The sequence below is a fragment of the Hibiscus syriacus genome, unplaced genomic scaffold (assembly GCF_006381635.1).
Source record: "Hibiscus syriacus cultivar Baekdansim isolate YM2019G1 unplaced genomic scaffold, ASM638163v2 tig00110321_pilon, whole genome shotgun sequence".
Lineage (NCBI taxonomy): Eukaryota > Viridiplantae > Streptophyta > Magnoliopsida > Malvales > Malvaceae > Hibiscus > Hibiscus syriacus.
In genome coordinates this window covers 1,992,400-2,008,111 of record NW_024062680.1, presented here as the reverse complement: position 1 = coordinate 2,008,111, position 15,712 = coordinate 1,992,400, and the positions used below count along the sequence as shown (strand labels likewise).

General features: G+C 34.8%; 1 protein-coding gene and 1 pseudogene across 1 annotated transcript; one reads left to right on the top strand and one right to left on the bottom strand.

Moving 5' to 3' along the window:
- Positions 1–1,365: 1,365 nt before the first annotated feature.
- On the bottom strand, positions 1,366–2,101 carry LOC120117735 (nuclear transcription factor Y subunit B-5-like). The gene has a single exon (XM_039137975.1). The coding sequence runs from the start codon at positions 2,027–2,029 to the stop codon at positions 1,616–1,618; it is 414 nt and encodes a 137-aa protein (XP_038993906.1). The 5' UTR covers positions 2,030–2,101; the 3' UTR covers positions 1,366–1,615.
- Positions 2,102–6,321: 4,220 nt separating this feature from the next.
- On the top strand, positions 6,322–15,380 carry LOC120117738 (annotated as a pseudogene).
- The last annotated feature ends 332 nt before the right edge of the window (positions 15,381–15,712 follow it).

The window sequence follows — 15,712 nt, the reverse complement described above, 5'->3', positions numbered from 1 at the left end:
TTAATTAGGGTTCAAGCAATTATCTTTTTTGTTTTATGGGAAGACAGCCTGAACCATTTGTATATAATAAAAAAGAAAAAATAAAGCATGCTTAAAGATTTAAATTGCATTTTCACGATTACTCATGTAATATGAAGCAACAGTTCCGGTGGTCCCCCTTTCTAGGGTTTTGGAAACACTTAACCTAGTAAAGTTTAGCCTGTTTTTTACTATTCTTTTTGCTGGAAATTTATGCGGAACATGGTAACAGTGCTTGCTAACACAGAGATCCAGAAAGGGCATTTATAGTTTCGAGTCCGGATTAACTGAAAATTTCAAGTTTTGGAAGAGAAAGGAAATGGGAAAATGTGCTAGGGCTCTTTTGTTCACTAAGAATACTGAGAAATATGATGTAAATAATGAACTGCAAGGGGACTTTGGAAGGTGCAGGTGTGGTTGATCTGATCTTTCAATTTTTATTTGTTTGATATCTTCCGATTCGTTACAAAGGGGGTCGTTGTTTGAGCATAACGGAACGGACTACCTGTGGATAGGACCCGAAACGGAACGGACTAGCTGCAAATAGGATCCGAAATTAAGGGTGCCTAGTACGTTAAGCCTTTCTTTCCCTTTCCCTTTCCCTTTCCCTTTCCCCTTGTTTATTTGTATTACCCTCTTTTGGAAGGGATGAGGAGTAGAGGTAAGGATTGAAATTTGACCCCAAATTAACTAAGGAACTGATATGAATCATTATGTAGTCTGAATTTGATTGTTGACCTTTTTGGTGAAGATTAATGGTGCTTGATCTATATCCATATTCCCCACCTAACGAGCCTTGGATAGGATAGCTGAATACCACTATAAATGGTTTCATACGCATTAGTATCAACATTCAACTCTCTCTCTCAGACGGTGCTTTCATAGCAAACCCTAGATGCAAACTGCAGAACATGATTTGTAAATACAACTCAATGGTAATTTACAAAATATTAAATGCCTCTTCTGAACTAATCATTTGATGCACCAGTTAGAAGAACATGCAGGATAAACAGCTTTCTTGTTGAAGTTACAACTGTAAGAAAACAGTTAGTCTGACAAATTCTCAACTTGGCAGAAACATAAGATCATATTACCAATATATCTATCTATATGTGGGTGTGGGTGTAACTTTGTTAACATTGTTAACTGGATTGTGAACTCGTGTCTGGCTTGCTCTCAAACTGTTTCTTCAGGGTCTAAAAAGGGAAAGAAAGATTCCAATTACCAATTCAAAGAAATCCTCAGCTTTCTATATTTATGTATATATGCAGTCTTTCTGTAAGCACTCAGCTTACTCAAACTTATCTTAAAAGTACAGATAAAATGGAACAAGCACTAATCATACATATCATTCATTTCACAATTAACTTCACATAAGTTTCCCTTTCCCTTTGCAGCAAAATCCCAGGAATCAGAGAGAGCGAGAGAAGGAAAAAGTAAGAAAAGAGAAGAAAAAAAATGTAACCCTGAATCAAGGAAACTAAGCTACAATTTAACCTGAGTATAAGCTAAGAGAAGATCAACATCTATTGATCATAACCTGTTTGTCCTTGATTCTGCTCATCTCTCCAATTCACTACATACATATATATGTTTTTCAAGCCTTTTGAGCTTCAGTTTGTTGATGAGGTTGTTGGTCACTTTTGTCTTCTGACGAATCTTCTTCTTCTTCTTTGTCTCGAGAGCTTCTGCTGCAGGAAGCTTTGTTTTGGGTAGCTTTGTCTTTTTCAAGCTCCCTATATTTATGTAAATACCTGACAATAGCATCAGCGTAGTCGTCAAACCCTAGAGCACCCAGCGCCCAACAGATGTCATCTCCATTGACGGTCTTTCGATTCTCTTTGCGACATTTGTCAGACGCCTCGCCAGTGACAAAGCTTATAAACTCCGTTGCACACTCTTGCATTGTTTGTTTAGCCTCTTTTGAGACTTTTGCCCTTGCTGGCAGGATTTGTTTCATGATCCTTCCCACGTTCGCAATTGGCAACAATCGCTCTTGCTCATCTACCATGTTTTGCTTGCAACTCAACAAAAATCAGATGATTATGAACTTTGATTCTCTCAAGCTTAGACACGTAGCTCTTTCTGCTCCATATATAAATGAGGATCCTATATGTATGTGTATATATGTACTATGATAATATGATTATCTGATACATTCGAGCTTCATCATAGTTATGCGCATGATATTCACTTGATTATTATCGAATAAATTAATTTCATATTTTTAAAACTAATATCTTAATACGTTAATATAAAGGTAATTAGTAAAGTAGGTTGGGGTTTTCTCTCTATACTCTGTACATATATTTAAAATATTCTTCCGAACACAAACTCTATGGATATTTCAAATCTGATGATTAAATGAAATTAATAGCATTCTCTCTTTATCCATTTACTTCAGCTCTTTAAATATCAAGTACGTACTGATTTAAGTTTCAAAATATCTATTTCCACTTATCTGTGTTTTAAAGGCTTTTTATCTAAATGTCAATAAATATGTGAAAATTTCGAACATCAATTCGATATAATATTATATGTGTGTAACTTACGGATGATTATCATTATACATTGACTCAAATTTTAATTAATAATTACGTTAGATTTTAGTATAATTCTACTTGTTGAAAATTACTTAGTGATTAATTATTTATGTGACAATTATTATGAAATAATTTTTTTGTGACCAAGTATTTGGTTATGTAAATATAGACCTAAAGTAGTATTAACTAAATTCTTAAGGCTATTAAGGAGTTTGTTAGAATTCAACTAAGAGATATGATAATCAATAGAATAGATAGAGTCAATAACTCTCTTTGTATTCAATGGGTATTGTCTAACCTTATTACTATGTTGAGTGTTCATGCTCCACGTTGGTTGCTTTGATGACTGTACTGTAGTTGTTTTGATGCTTGTACTGTAGCAGTTTATTGCTCCCTTTTGGGTAATAATATTCTTTTATTTATCCAAAAAATAAAGTAGTATTAACTTATAGAATTAGGATTATGAGAAATAATTATCGGAGAGATGTAATTTTATCAAGATCAATTTATTTTATAGGTATGTAGTAAGAGTTTTAATAAAACATCAGATTTGTGAGATATATGAGATGCATAGAATTTATGTATTTTAAATCTTTATAATTTTTATGTATTTAGTGGATGTAGACAAAATTGAACTGTGATAAATTTTGTATCTTATATGTAATTTATTTCATGTTAATCTCAGTTTTGATTACTTTTTCGCTTATAAATTTCTAATGATTAACCACTCACCATCACAACAATTTCGATGGGAGAATAAGTTAAAAATCCTAACCAGTTTTGAAATAGTTTTAAACAGGTTACCGATACTGTTTAAACATGAAACACTGTCCCAATATCTTGCCATTAGGTGGTTTTATCAGACAAATTCTCAAGAAACCTTCAAACTTTCAACTTAATTAGCATAATAATTAGTTGAAGTGAACATAACTTTGGAATATATAAAACAATATCAAATGAATAACTTTTTTTCAACTATACTAGCTAATGTTTAGCATTATCCTTAATCCAAATCAATTTAGATTATGCACCTAATACATAATTCCTAAAATTCTAAGCTTTTTGAGTTATAAACTGACCAATCAAAGTTCAAGCAAAAGTCATCAAGAGGGCTTTCTCTTTAATTAAATCTCGCTATATCTGCAGATCATTTGCAGGTTCTCCAACAAAAAGCAAACAAAAATAAAGAACCCCAAACCCTACAAAGACTTAACTATGGTCCCCCCACCCTTTCCCCTCCACTATCACCTTAAATGGTAAAGAATTATGTACTATATATTCAACACAAGTGGAGGATATTTTCACACGTTTGAATGTTTTAGCATTTATTATTCCTAATAACATATAGCAGTATACCTAAAAAAGAATTTATTCATAAACAGTATGATTAGTGTTTGATTAGCACAATAATTCTGGGTTAAATTAAGGTTTTGTCACTCTATTTGTCTGTCAAAGAATTCCCTTTTCTCATGAATTCGGTCTTGTTAGGTTTTTTGGTCAACTTTAGATGTTAACCCCTTCATGTAGAAGTTGACATATGAGGCCAGCCATATATATACCCTATCAGAGTTTCAAATCGCGGTCGCGTTTTTAGTCATTTGGGGTTTATCGTAATTGTGGCTGTCGCGGGCGCTATTGGGCGCTATTACGAGTGTAGCGGTTAACTCGGACGGCGGTAAAACCGCTATATCACGGTCGCGGAATGTTTTTTGAAACCCTGTACCTATATTTAGTACTTTCTTTAACAAATATTTACATTTAAAAAGACTTGTTATTGCAATGTGAGAATTCTTGTGGGGTACTTCTTCTTAATATACCAACAAAATGCATCAAACTTATAGTTGGCTCCACTAACAATTCCCACTAAGCTTGAAAAAGGCTCTCTGCAACCTCAATATATATGTATATATTTATGCACACTGTACTGTACGGGTTTTTGCAGAAGGTATTTTGTTTAACAGTTTTCGTTATACTTAGTATCACTTATGCATATTAATTGTTGACTAATAACCAATCTTAAATGTTAATCACAGTTTTCGTTATAATTAGTATCACTTATGCATATTAATTGTTGATTAAAAACAATCTTAAAAGTTAATCACAGTTTAATATATTAATACAGATAAAGGGTACCTGTTTATCAAGCCTAGTTGCCTGTTACAGCAAAAGATGCTTAGAATAGTATAAAATGTACAAGCTGTCCAAACCTCTCACTCAGTCACATACATCAAGGGTTTACAATATTATTATAAGAGTAGCTAGGGTTACATCCATAAGGGAAAAGGTATAATCCCTAGACTGTTGGAACTTTATTAGGCCTTTAATTACAGAAAATAATATAATGCAAAGTATTTGTTTTCATGGTTTCATCTTTTTAATTAGGCCAAAACCTAACTTCGGTAAGATTTCGTTTCAGTACTCTTATCTGCAATTCACTCACTAATCAGGAATCTGGTTTGGTTTAGTTTAATATACAAAAAGAAGTGTATAATTAACTTTCTAGAGTTAGGGTTTATAGTCTTTGCCTAATTGGATATAGCTCAGAATTTGATGCCTTTCTTGTTGTTGAATATATATTTGTAGCTTTATTATGATCTTGTCAATCACTGCTCAGCGAGTTTGGCTGCTGGATAGTAAAAGAAAATATTATTTTTTAAAAAGATTCACCTATTTAAAAATATATAAAAATAAAATATATTAAATATATATATATATATAATGGTAGCAATATACATCATCCTTCTTACCCAAACAAGGCTGCCTAGTTTGCCTATCCACCCTTCCTATCCAAATAGATGTATGGAAACGAATTAACACAACAAATCATAAGTCAATCTATTCATAAGCATCACGCTTTGATTATCCGTCAATCCATTGACGTCACATAACATTAATTACGCAGATTATATAATAATATTTCCTTTTTATTGAGAAGTTAACGAATAATATTTGAATTATGAAGTTAGACACTAGCCTTTCTCTAATTCAAAGATGTTGTGGATACTGGAGAAGGAGTTAGCCCATTTCACCTAATCCATCAACTCGTCCGAATTACCAAAAATCCATAACACAAAATACCAAAGTGAAGGTTTTGAACCCTAACGGCCCTTTATGGGAGCCTCCATTTTATATTATTTGGTATTATTTTAGTCAACTATTTATTTAGTCAATCACTTTTTCTCACAGTTTTATTTTAGTCATCTAATTATTTTCTTAAATCATACCTAATGTTCTGTTTTGATTATCCGCTGTTAAAAAATAAATAAAATTATTGATGTAATAATTTTTTTCATTTATGATATGTAATTATCTTAGGGTGACACATTAACATCACCGTTAATTTTTTAACGAGAGTGATTAAAACGTAAGGTTACAAATATTTTGAAAAAATGGTTGAATGACTGCAACTAAATCACATAAATAAACGTGTAATTAAATGCATAGTTTATCTTAAGAAAATTATGTGTGACAAATGATATATTACTTATCATTCATGATATATACAAATAAACATGTGACATGCTTGTACTTTATGAGTGTTAAATTAGAAGAAAAAATTTAATAGTTTAAGTATCATTTTTGACAAAAAGAGAAATTAAATACTGAGTAAAAAAATGGATTATAATTTAGGATCAATTTGTGAATAGAGCCTTCTTTTTTGTTCCGTTGAAATTCATTTTTAAGACAAGAGGCAAGTGCCAAGCCAAACAGGCCAACATCCGGAACTACGTTGCATTTTTAAACATTTCTCTGGTCAAATCCAATCAAAAGTCTTATATCTGATAAGTATATATTTCTCTGGTCAAATCCAAATCCGCGAGACAAAACACACTGGTAAGGTAGACAAATTCCGGCGACGATGGCGAGGGAAATCTCTGGCCTCGCGTACCCGGACCGATTCTACGCGGCGGCTGCTTACGCTGGATTCGGCGGGTCTCCCAATCCCAGCAACCAGGACATTGCCTCCAGGTTCTCCAACGACGTCGCTTTGATCCTCTACGCCTTGTACCAGCAGGTAATTTCACTATTCTCATCTAACATCTATCTTAGTTCATTGGATACCGCCTTCTCCATACGACACCAGCTTGTTAAGTTTTTGCTATTTTCCAGCAATGTGATGTTTTTTCTTATTTCGGATAAGGATTTCGTATATTATAATTGATTTTCCATGTACATATATTTGAAGCATTTGAAGTATAATTCTGGTAGATCTGGCTTTGCACTCTGAATTTAAGACAATTCGATTGTTGATCTCTCGGATAGCTGAATAAACATTTATGTTGTACTTGAAATATGAAGCTCATATTTTGTCAGGTCACTGATTTGCTGAATTGCTATTCGGTTTGCAGGCTACCGTAGGTCCTTGTAATGTTCCAAAACCAAGTTTATGGAATCCTGTTGAACTAGGCAAATGGAGAAGGTTTGCACGCTCATTTGTATCTATCTGTTTTTTTTATAGGAACATTTGTATCTATCTTTAATTTACCTTTTTAGTCTTGTTGCCGTTGAGTTGTAATGGTTACGCTTAAGGTGGTAATGTTTTGATCTATTTGCTCTAAATGGTGCTAATGATGGCAATGTTATTCGGAGAGATGTGAATGGATGGTCATATATGTGGGTTGGATTTTATTGGTTGTTTCAACATTTTAGTGTCATTGTGGCATTGTTATGCGTAGTTTATATATATATATATATACACGCCCTTATTTTTTATTTTTGGTTTGTTTACTGTGTAACTCAAGGATTAGATGATCAAGCAATTTATTACATGTCAAATGGATTTTTGTGTAGTTTTTTTCCTCTTCCTTTTTGATATTCGTTTGATAAAGCTTTTCACCATTAATACAGATGGCAGCAGCTTGGAAACATGGTTTCTACAGAAGCTATGCGTCTAGCTATGCGTCTCTTTGTGAAGATATTGGAGGTTTGGACCGATAACATTTTCTGATATTTTTTGTGTATGAATCAATTTAGTTTGAGAATTATCTTCTATTTTATTCCTTGTTCAGGAAGAAGAACCAGGATGGTTTTCACGAGCTTCTAACTCTGGCTTGGAGCCTGTTGCGGATGTACAAATGAATGTGAGTGATCTGTTGCTTTCTCATTTTTTGTTGTCTGATTTTAATATTTCCCATGCTCTGTTATTTTAGCAGTTTTGGTCGGGCAACTTTATCATTTTAAGGGCATGTAACGCTGTTACAGATCTTGTTCTCAACTTTTAGAGGAGTTTGTGTCTGCACAATTGCTCTTTTCAGTCTAGTTAAAATTTAAATGAGAGAAGCCAAGTTGTTCGTTGGAAGTGCTTTTATTGAGGCTTGTAACTCTCTTTACTTTCTTTTACCTTCCAAACTTGTTTGCATGTTCACAGCATAATTCAATTGTTGGGCCTATCATAGAAAATGGGAATTCTATTGCTGAGACAACGACAATTACTGCTGAAAATGGAGGGCTGATGGAAACTCAGGACAAAGATGTTGTGTCGGAAGGCCTTGGTTCAGTTGTTGTATATGATCAATGGATTTCACCTCCAATAACTGGTCAACGTCTTAGAGACGATATGAGGTATTGGGGTCTGTCATTTAAACCTGTCCTTTCTTCTTCATCTTTTCTTTTTCCGCATCTAAAGAATGTTTGCTCTTACATGTCAGCATGCAGCAGCAGTTGTCGAGGACAAGATGTATATACATGGTGGAAATCACAATGGTCGTTACCTAAGTGATCTTCATGTAAGTAATTCATTTACCTTTTAAACATGCTTATGTATTTCCATCATGAATTATTTTTGTAACATGCTATATTCCTTAAACAATTCAGTTTAATGTATGGTTTTGGACATGAAATGAAAATTTTCTAATGCATTATTGTTCGTATACTCATGTATCAGTATATTTTTACTTGACAGATTTCATGTCTCTAACGTAAGGTTTGATACAGGTTTTAGATTTGAGAAGTTGTATATGGTCAAAGGTTGAAGATAAAATTGGATCTAAGTCGGTGAACCGCAATCAACTGTAAATATAACCCCTTGTGCTGGTCATTCATTGTTAGTAGCGATCTGACTCTCTCTTTTATTTTCCTTTGATTACTCGAAACAATGTTATCTTAAGGAAATTTGCACTTTTCTTCAGAATATGTTGGATAAAATTTCTTGTATTTATGCTTAACTCTCTCTATCCCTTCTACTTTTTCCCATTGATACTTCTGGAGAACTAGTTTCTTTAAATTAGGCCATAGAGAACTATCTTTTATTGTCCTTTCATTTCTCGAAAGCATAGTTTGAGTGCACATTTTATTAGAATCTGTTAGCTAAAAGTACTTGTATTCATACTGATTGGCTTTCTGCAATTATTTTATTTAATTCTCTCTTCCCCTTCTATCCAGGGTACTCGTTCTTTCCCCTTATAACAATTTAAAATTTTGAGAAGTATTTATTCTTCTGCATCTTTCTCTTCTTTTCTTATTCTAATGTTCTGTATTTTAATTGCAGTGAAGACGTTTGATCTGCAAAGTGGCACATGGTCAATGTTGAAAACTTATGGAAAAGCACCGGTATTTATCTTTTCTTCCGGTTAACTATCTTTCTCTCCCCTGTAACGATTAGAAAAAGATTACAGCACTATATTTAGAAACTCTTGTGGATTTTTTTTATGCCTCTGAAATAGTGTGGAATTAATCTTTTCTTGCTCAGTTGAATACATTATTTAAGAAACTGAAAACTAAAAACAGAACGTTGATTGAAAGGCAATGTTTAGCTGAAAGTTTATAAACATATTGTTATGCTTGAACATAGGCTGGAGGTAAACCTTGTGAAGCAAAAATGTCGATTGCATTTTTGCATATATGTGCTTTTATAGTTTTTTGCCCCTTTATTTTCCTAATGGTAAAATTCTTTAATTTTTTTCTGAAAATTCTTTCCCAATAGTTTTGAGTTTTTCTCCCTAATTTGAGTGTTGCAGTTTGCTCGCGGTGGTCAATCTGTGACCCTTTTTGGAACAACCTTAGTAATATTTTTTTTATAGGAATTAGGCCCCATTAAAAACCTCCTTCTTAGTTATTGTGTTTAGAAACACAATAATCATTGGAAGGGGAAAAGGGTGCCCATAATTTATTACCAAACATAAGAATTACAACCGAAACGAAACACACAATACAAAGACCTTCATTACAACAACCCAGTAACCCAAACTCACAAAACCACAACCTCAACACTCATTAACCTATTCCAGATTTAGCTAAACTGTCAGCTTCCCCATTAGAACATCTGCTAATATGCCTAGTCAGAACACTAAACTGCATAACAGTTTTCTGGATTTCTCTGATCAAATCCACATAGAGAACCGGGCATTGATCCGGGTTGTTGATCCATTTCAGAGCCAGAGATGAATCACTTTCCAAAATCAGAATCCCCTTATCCCTCCAAACTAAATCAAAAAACAATTCTAACCCTGCTTTAATCGCAGAAATCTCAGCCATAATCGGAGTGCACAGACCTGTCGCTCTCGAGAATGAAACTAACTGCTTATTATGAGCATCCTTAAGAACACCTCCAATACCGCTTCTTCTCCAATCAAACGTAACAGCCCATCAACATTCATCTTAAAATGACCCGAAGGAGGAGGACACCACTTCATTTTCGGCAACCGCAACTTAGTAGGGGAACGATGCACATCCGCTAAGGTTAAATCACCCATAAGGTTGTCAACTTGGATAGATATATTCTTGTATTTAGCCAAGAACCAAGATGCCACCCTATACCTCACCAAAAAGAATATATTACTTTATCCATCTTGCCATTCTGAAACACAATCTGATTCCTGCAAATCCAGACAGTCCACAAAACTGCTCCCAGTAGAAAATTCCAAATATCCGAGTTAGGTCTCAATTCCACCCAAGAAAGCAAGAATCCTTTAGGATTATTGGGTAGTACTGAACAGACATTCCACAACCGTAAGAATTTTACCCAAATATCCCAGACCAGGTCACAAGAAAAGAATAAGTGGCTCACCGACTCAGGTTCCACTCCACAAAACACACAATATGGATTCTCGATACCTTTGACACCTCTGCTCAGTAAAACAGATTTAACAACCAACTTCTGATGAATAGTTTGCCACAGAAAAACCGCCACTTTAGGTGGAACTAACCCCTTCCACACAATCTCCGACCAGACGACATCTGGCTCAGATAATCTTGAAAAAATTTTGTTACAAGACTTAACCGAAAACACGCCATCCCCATTTCCTTTCCAAGCAAAGTAATCTTCTCCTGTCAAACAAGGACGAAAATTATCCAACAGTACCATCATTTGCAACCATTGATCAAATTCCCTGTCCAATAAATCTCTCCTCAGTTGAACATCCCACACCCACTCCCCATTACAAACACACCCAAAATCAGCCACAACCCCATCCTTATTAACCGACAAAGCAAATATTCTTGAAAATTGTGTCTTCAAGGGATGGTTACTAGCCCAAGAGTCATGCCAAAACCTTATTGAATCTCCTTTTCCCACCTGAAGCACTAGGTTATTTCGAAAACATATCTCAAAAGAGTCATTCAACCGATAGTTTTTTAATATGCCTTCCCACATCCACGACGTACTGGAAGGAAAATTAGCATCTAGAACAATTGACCTCCTATCAACATTATACTTAGAACAGATCGTAGCCTTCCACCAAGAATCCTTCTCATTACCAAACTTCCAAACCCATTTGCCCATGAGAGCCCTATTCCGAAGGTCAAGATCTGCAATACCCAATCCTCCAAATTCTTTATTTTTGCAAAAAGTAGACCAATTAACCCAGTGGATCCTTTTCTTCTCTGCCGATGAGCCCCACAAGAAATTAGACATTAAAGATTCCAATTTTTTCCGAACAACCACTGGCATTTTGAAAAGCGACATATAGTAATTTGGAAGAGCATTCAGGACTGATTTTATCAAAACAACCCTTCCTACAATGGATAAATAACCTGATTTCCAGCCTGCAAGTTTCTTGTAGAACTTATTCTCAATCGGCTCCCAAAGGTGAATAGAATTCCTCCTAGCTCCCAAGGGTAACCCCAAATACTCCGTTGGAAAGGAGCCTCGAAAACATCCTATAGAGGTAGCCCAATCCCCAACAACTGATTCTTGTAAATTAATACCGAAAATCCTGCTCTTCAACAGATTCAGCAGTAGCCCTGTACATAACTCGAAAACAATCAAGACCCTCTTCAGATTTTCCAATTGACTTTTAGAGGCTTTGCAGAAAATTATCAAGTCATTGGCAAATTGTAGGTGAGATAGAATTACTGAAGAATTATCGTGACCTATCTGAAAACCTTCGAACAACCCCAACTCTACTGCTTTAGAAAGCAGAAGATTCAGAAATTCCCCCACAAAATTAAACAGCAAAGGGGATAGAGAACATCCTTGCCTTAGCCCCCTCGAAACTTTAAAGCTTTCTGTGGGAGAGCCATTAACAAGAACTGAAATTGAAGTTGTATTTAAACATTTTAGAATCCAAGACTTCCATCTTTGACCGAACCCCATACACTCCATAATTTGGATTAAAATATCCCAGTCCACGGTATCATACACTCTCTTAAAGTCCACTTTAAACACGATACCTTCCCTTCCTTTTCTCCTCCAAAAACCAATGGCTTCATTAGCAATTAAGGAGCAATCACAAATCTGTCTACCCGGGATAAAAGCAAATTGGGAATGACCAATCAACTCTCCTATGCACATTCTTAACCTTCTTGACAAAACTTTAGACAAAATTTTGTAAAGTCCCCCTACCAAACTAATTGGTCTATAGTCTTCAATATCAACCGGATTTGTCTTCTTAGGAATTAGAGTAATGAATGAATGGTTCACACCTTTCCCGAACTTTTTCCCCTCATAGAAATCTCTGAAAAACTTTTGAATATCTCCTTTCAAAATCTGCCAAAATTTCTTGAAAAAGCCCATATTCAAACCATCCGGACCCGGAGATTTGTTGCTATCCAATGATTGAATAGCCTCCCAAATTTCCTCCTCAGAGAAATTCCTTTATAAAAGTGTAACTTAACCTTAGTAATATTTGGTGGACAGGATGCAAAGCAGACTCTCTTGAATGATCTACATATACTTGACCTAGAAACCTTGACCTGGGAAGAAATTGATGCTGTGTAAGAATATTTTTGGCAATTTTGGTCCCACACTGTCTCTCTACACTCCACATATGTTACTGGATGTCTTCATTCTTTTGTTAAAGACGTGCTACTGGTACTTCTATAGCCTTTATCATGGAGATTGTAAATGAATTTACATTTGTCACCTTAAAAATATCAAAAGCTGGCTTGAACTAGGTTTGTTGCAAAGCACAAGCAGCATTGGTCCATAATATTGACCTGATAGGTTCCACTATCATAACAGCTATCTGATGTTTTAGTTTCTATCTTTTTCCTAACAATAGGTTGCCATCAAAATTGAATTCACAATTACATCTGCTTCATTCCAGTAATTAACTTATTATTTAAATAACAAAAATGCTATATAACACTGGTATTAAGATAGTGATCCAAAATTACTTCACACTTGAATTCTTTCTTTCTTTTTTTGTACACTGACATTGGACATGCAGCATGCTTGAATCCAAGTTCTGCTTTTCTAGTACTATACCTGAGCTTCATTTCTATGTGATTCATATGTAATCCAACCTGTTTATAAACGGACATTTATGAAGTAAAATTCAGCATGATACAATCCTTGTAGTACTTCTATTTTGAGTAATCCCTTTTACCCAATTGTTTTATAGATTGGACATTTATATTCCACAATAGCTCTTAATATTTGTTTATTCTCATCGTCATGCAGGGGGGTACCTCCCTCACCGCGGTCTGGACATTCTGCTGCATTACATGCAGAGCAATATCTTCTTATTTTTTGTGGGGATTCACATGCTACTTGCTTCAATGATTTGCATGCCCTTGATTTGCAAACTGTAAGATAATTACTGTTTTGCATTTTTGCATGTGCTTTTGGGAAATTAGTATATTTATCTTTATGTATTTGGATTTATAGATGGAGTGGTCAAGTCCCACACAACAAGGTGAGATACCCGTTCCTAGGGCTGGTCATGCAGGTGTGACTGTTGGGGAGAACTGGTTTATTGTTGGTGGTGGAGACAATAAAAGTGGTAAATGTCTCACTTTGAAATCAAATAGAAGATTACAATTGTCGATTGTTCCTTGTATGACTTTCCCACTATATGCTTGGTTGAGTTACTATAGTTATACTCTCAAGTGTCCTCCTTTTATGTGAAGAAAAGAACACTCTGGTACTATCTATTGATTGCGTGAAAAAGCTTACTTTTGATTACCGCTCCCCAATCTTTGATTGCTTGTGCTACTCTCTTCTTCCAGGGGCATCAGAAACTGTTGTGCTTAACATGTCAACCTTAGCCTGGTCAGTTGTGACATCAGTTGAAGGACGCATTCCTCTTGCTAGAGAGGTAATTTACATTTTACAAATGCTTGTTCCCTGTAAAATTGTTACATCATACATGTGGCATGTGGCATGTGGAAAATCTTTGTTTGTATTATGCAGCATATGTGTATTGGTTTAATTGTGCCGGTAATGTTACAATTTGGATCAACAAGGAAAGCTAGAGAAAGCCTATAAATAAAGTAGACTTTCTACATTTGTTGTTGTGCTTCTGTGATTATTATGATCATTTGACTGTATTTCTTTAATGATTTGTTCAGCATGTTTATTCTCGTCAATTAATTTCATTGACTTTTATACTCAAAAAACATGTTTCCAAGACTAATGTAATAGTTTATCAGGTCGAAAGAAAACTTCCTTTTTTCACTTCTCAGTTATATGTACATGTGTTAACGTGGAAGGAGTTATATGGTTGTGGTCGATTGGTCTTCATAATAGGAGATAACTTCAGGTGTCACGGATTGAAGATACAAAGTTTTTATCTAATTGTCTTGACTGTAGGGTTTAAGTCTGGTTGTAGGCTCACTTAATGGGGAAGATATATCTTTTGGAGGATATAATGGGCGCTACAATAGTGAGGTATAGACGATTTTAACCTCTTTTTTATATGATTTGGCCTTTTGGTTACTGTATGATCATTTATGTTTGGCTATCAGGTTAATGTTCTTAAGCCAAGTCATAAGTTGACCTTGCAATGGAAGATAATGGAGGGACCTGTTCCTGATAGTGTCTCTACCGTGCATTATGCGACAAATCCTACCAGAGATTTGGAATCCGAGTTTGAAGTTGGTCAAGAAGGAAAAGTAAGAAAAATTGCTATGGATAATTTTGAGCCCACGGTATATAATATTTTGATAGTAAATATCAATTCCATTTAAGCTTCATTGGAAATCTCTGGTTGAGATCTTCTGATAAAAAGTGCATGCTTGCTCCGTGTATGTCTTGAATGCCTCTGTTTCATATATCTGATGTCGTGGTTCCAGTTTACATCATAACATTCTTACTCGTCATTAAAAAAATTTATTTTATTCACTCTTCTATATACACTTTTTTTACAGTTCCTTATTTTAAAAATTACGGAGTATTGAAGTTTTAAGGTGTTCAGATTGTCATTTTCTGTATCATTAGTTTTATTTCTTTCTCTCAAGTATATGCAGAAATCCGAAGGTGAGGGGACTAGTGAGCACATTATAGCAATGGTCAAGGCGGAGAAGGAAGAACTGGAATCATCACTCCACAATGAGCAATTTTTGTCTGTCCGCCTAAGGCAAGAACTAACAGATGCCAAGGATCAAAACACTGACCTCTACAAGGTAGTTTTTTCAGATGTATGATGCCAGGTCATGTAGTTCTTTGACTACAGTGCTGTTTATTAGCTTAACAATTTTACTCGACAAATTCCATTTACATCTTAGGAGCTCCAATCCTTGCGTGGTCAACTTGCCTCCGAGCATTCAAGATGTTTTAAATTAGAGGTATATGAGAACGATGGTATACTTATTTGATCTGTTTTCTCCTAATTGAATGGGTATCAAACTCTGGTTTCCTTTACTACAACCGCTCAATGATGTTTTGACACGAGAATTTAAAATCAGATAAGGTATACAAATACATCGTAGAGCATACTGACAGAATTTGAAATATATCTCAACTTCGCTGTTTGTATGAATTTATAGGCTAT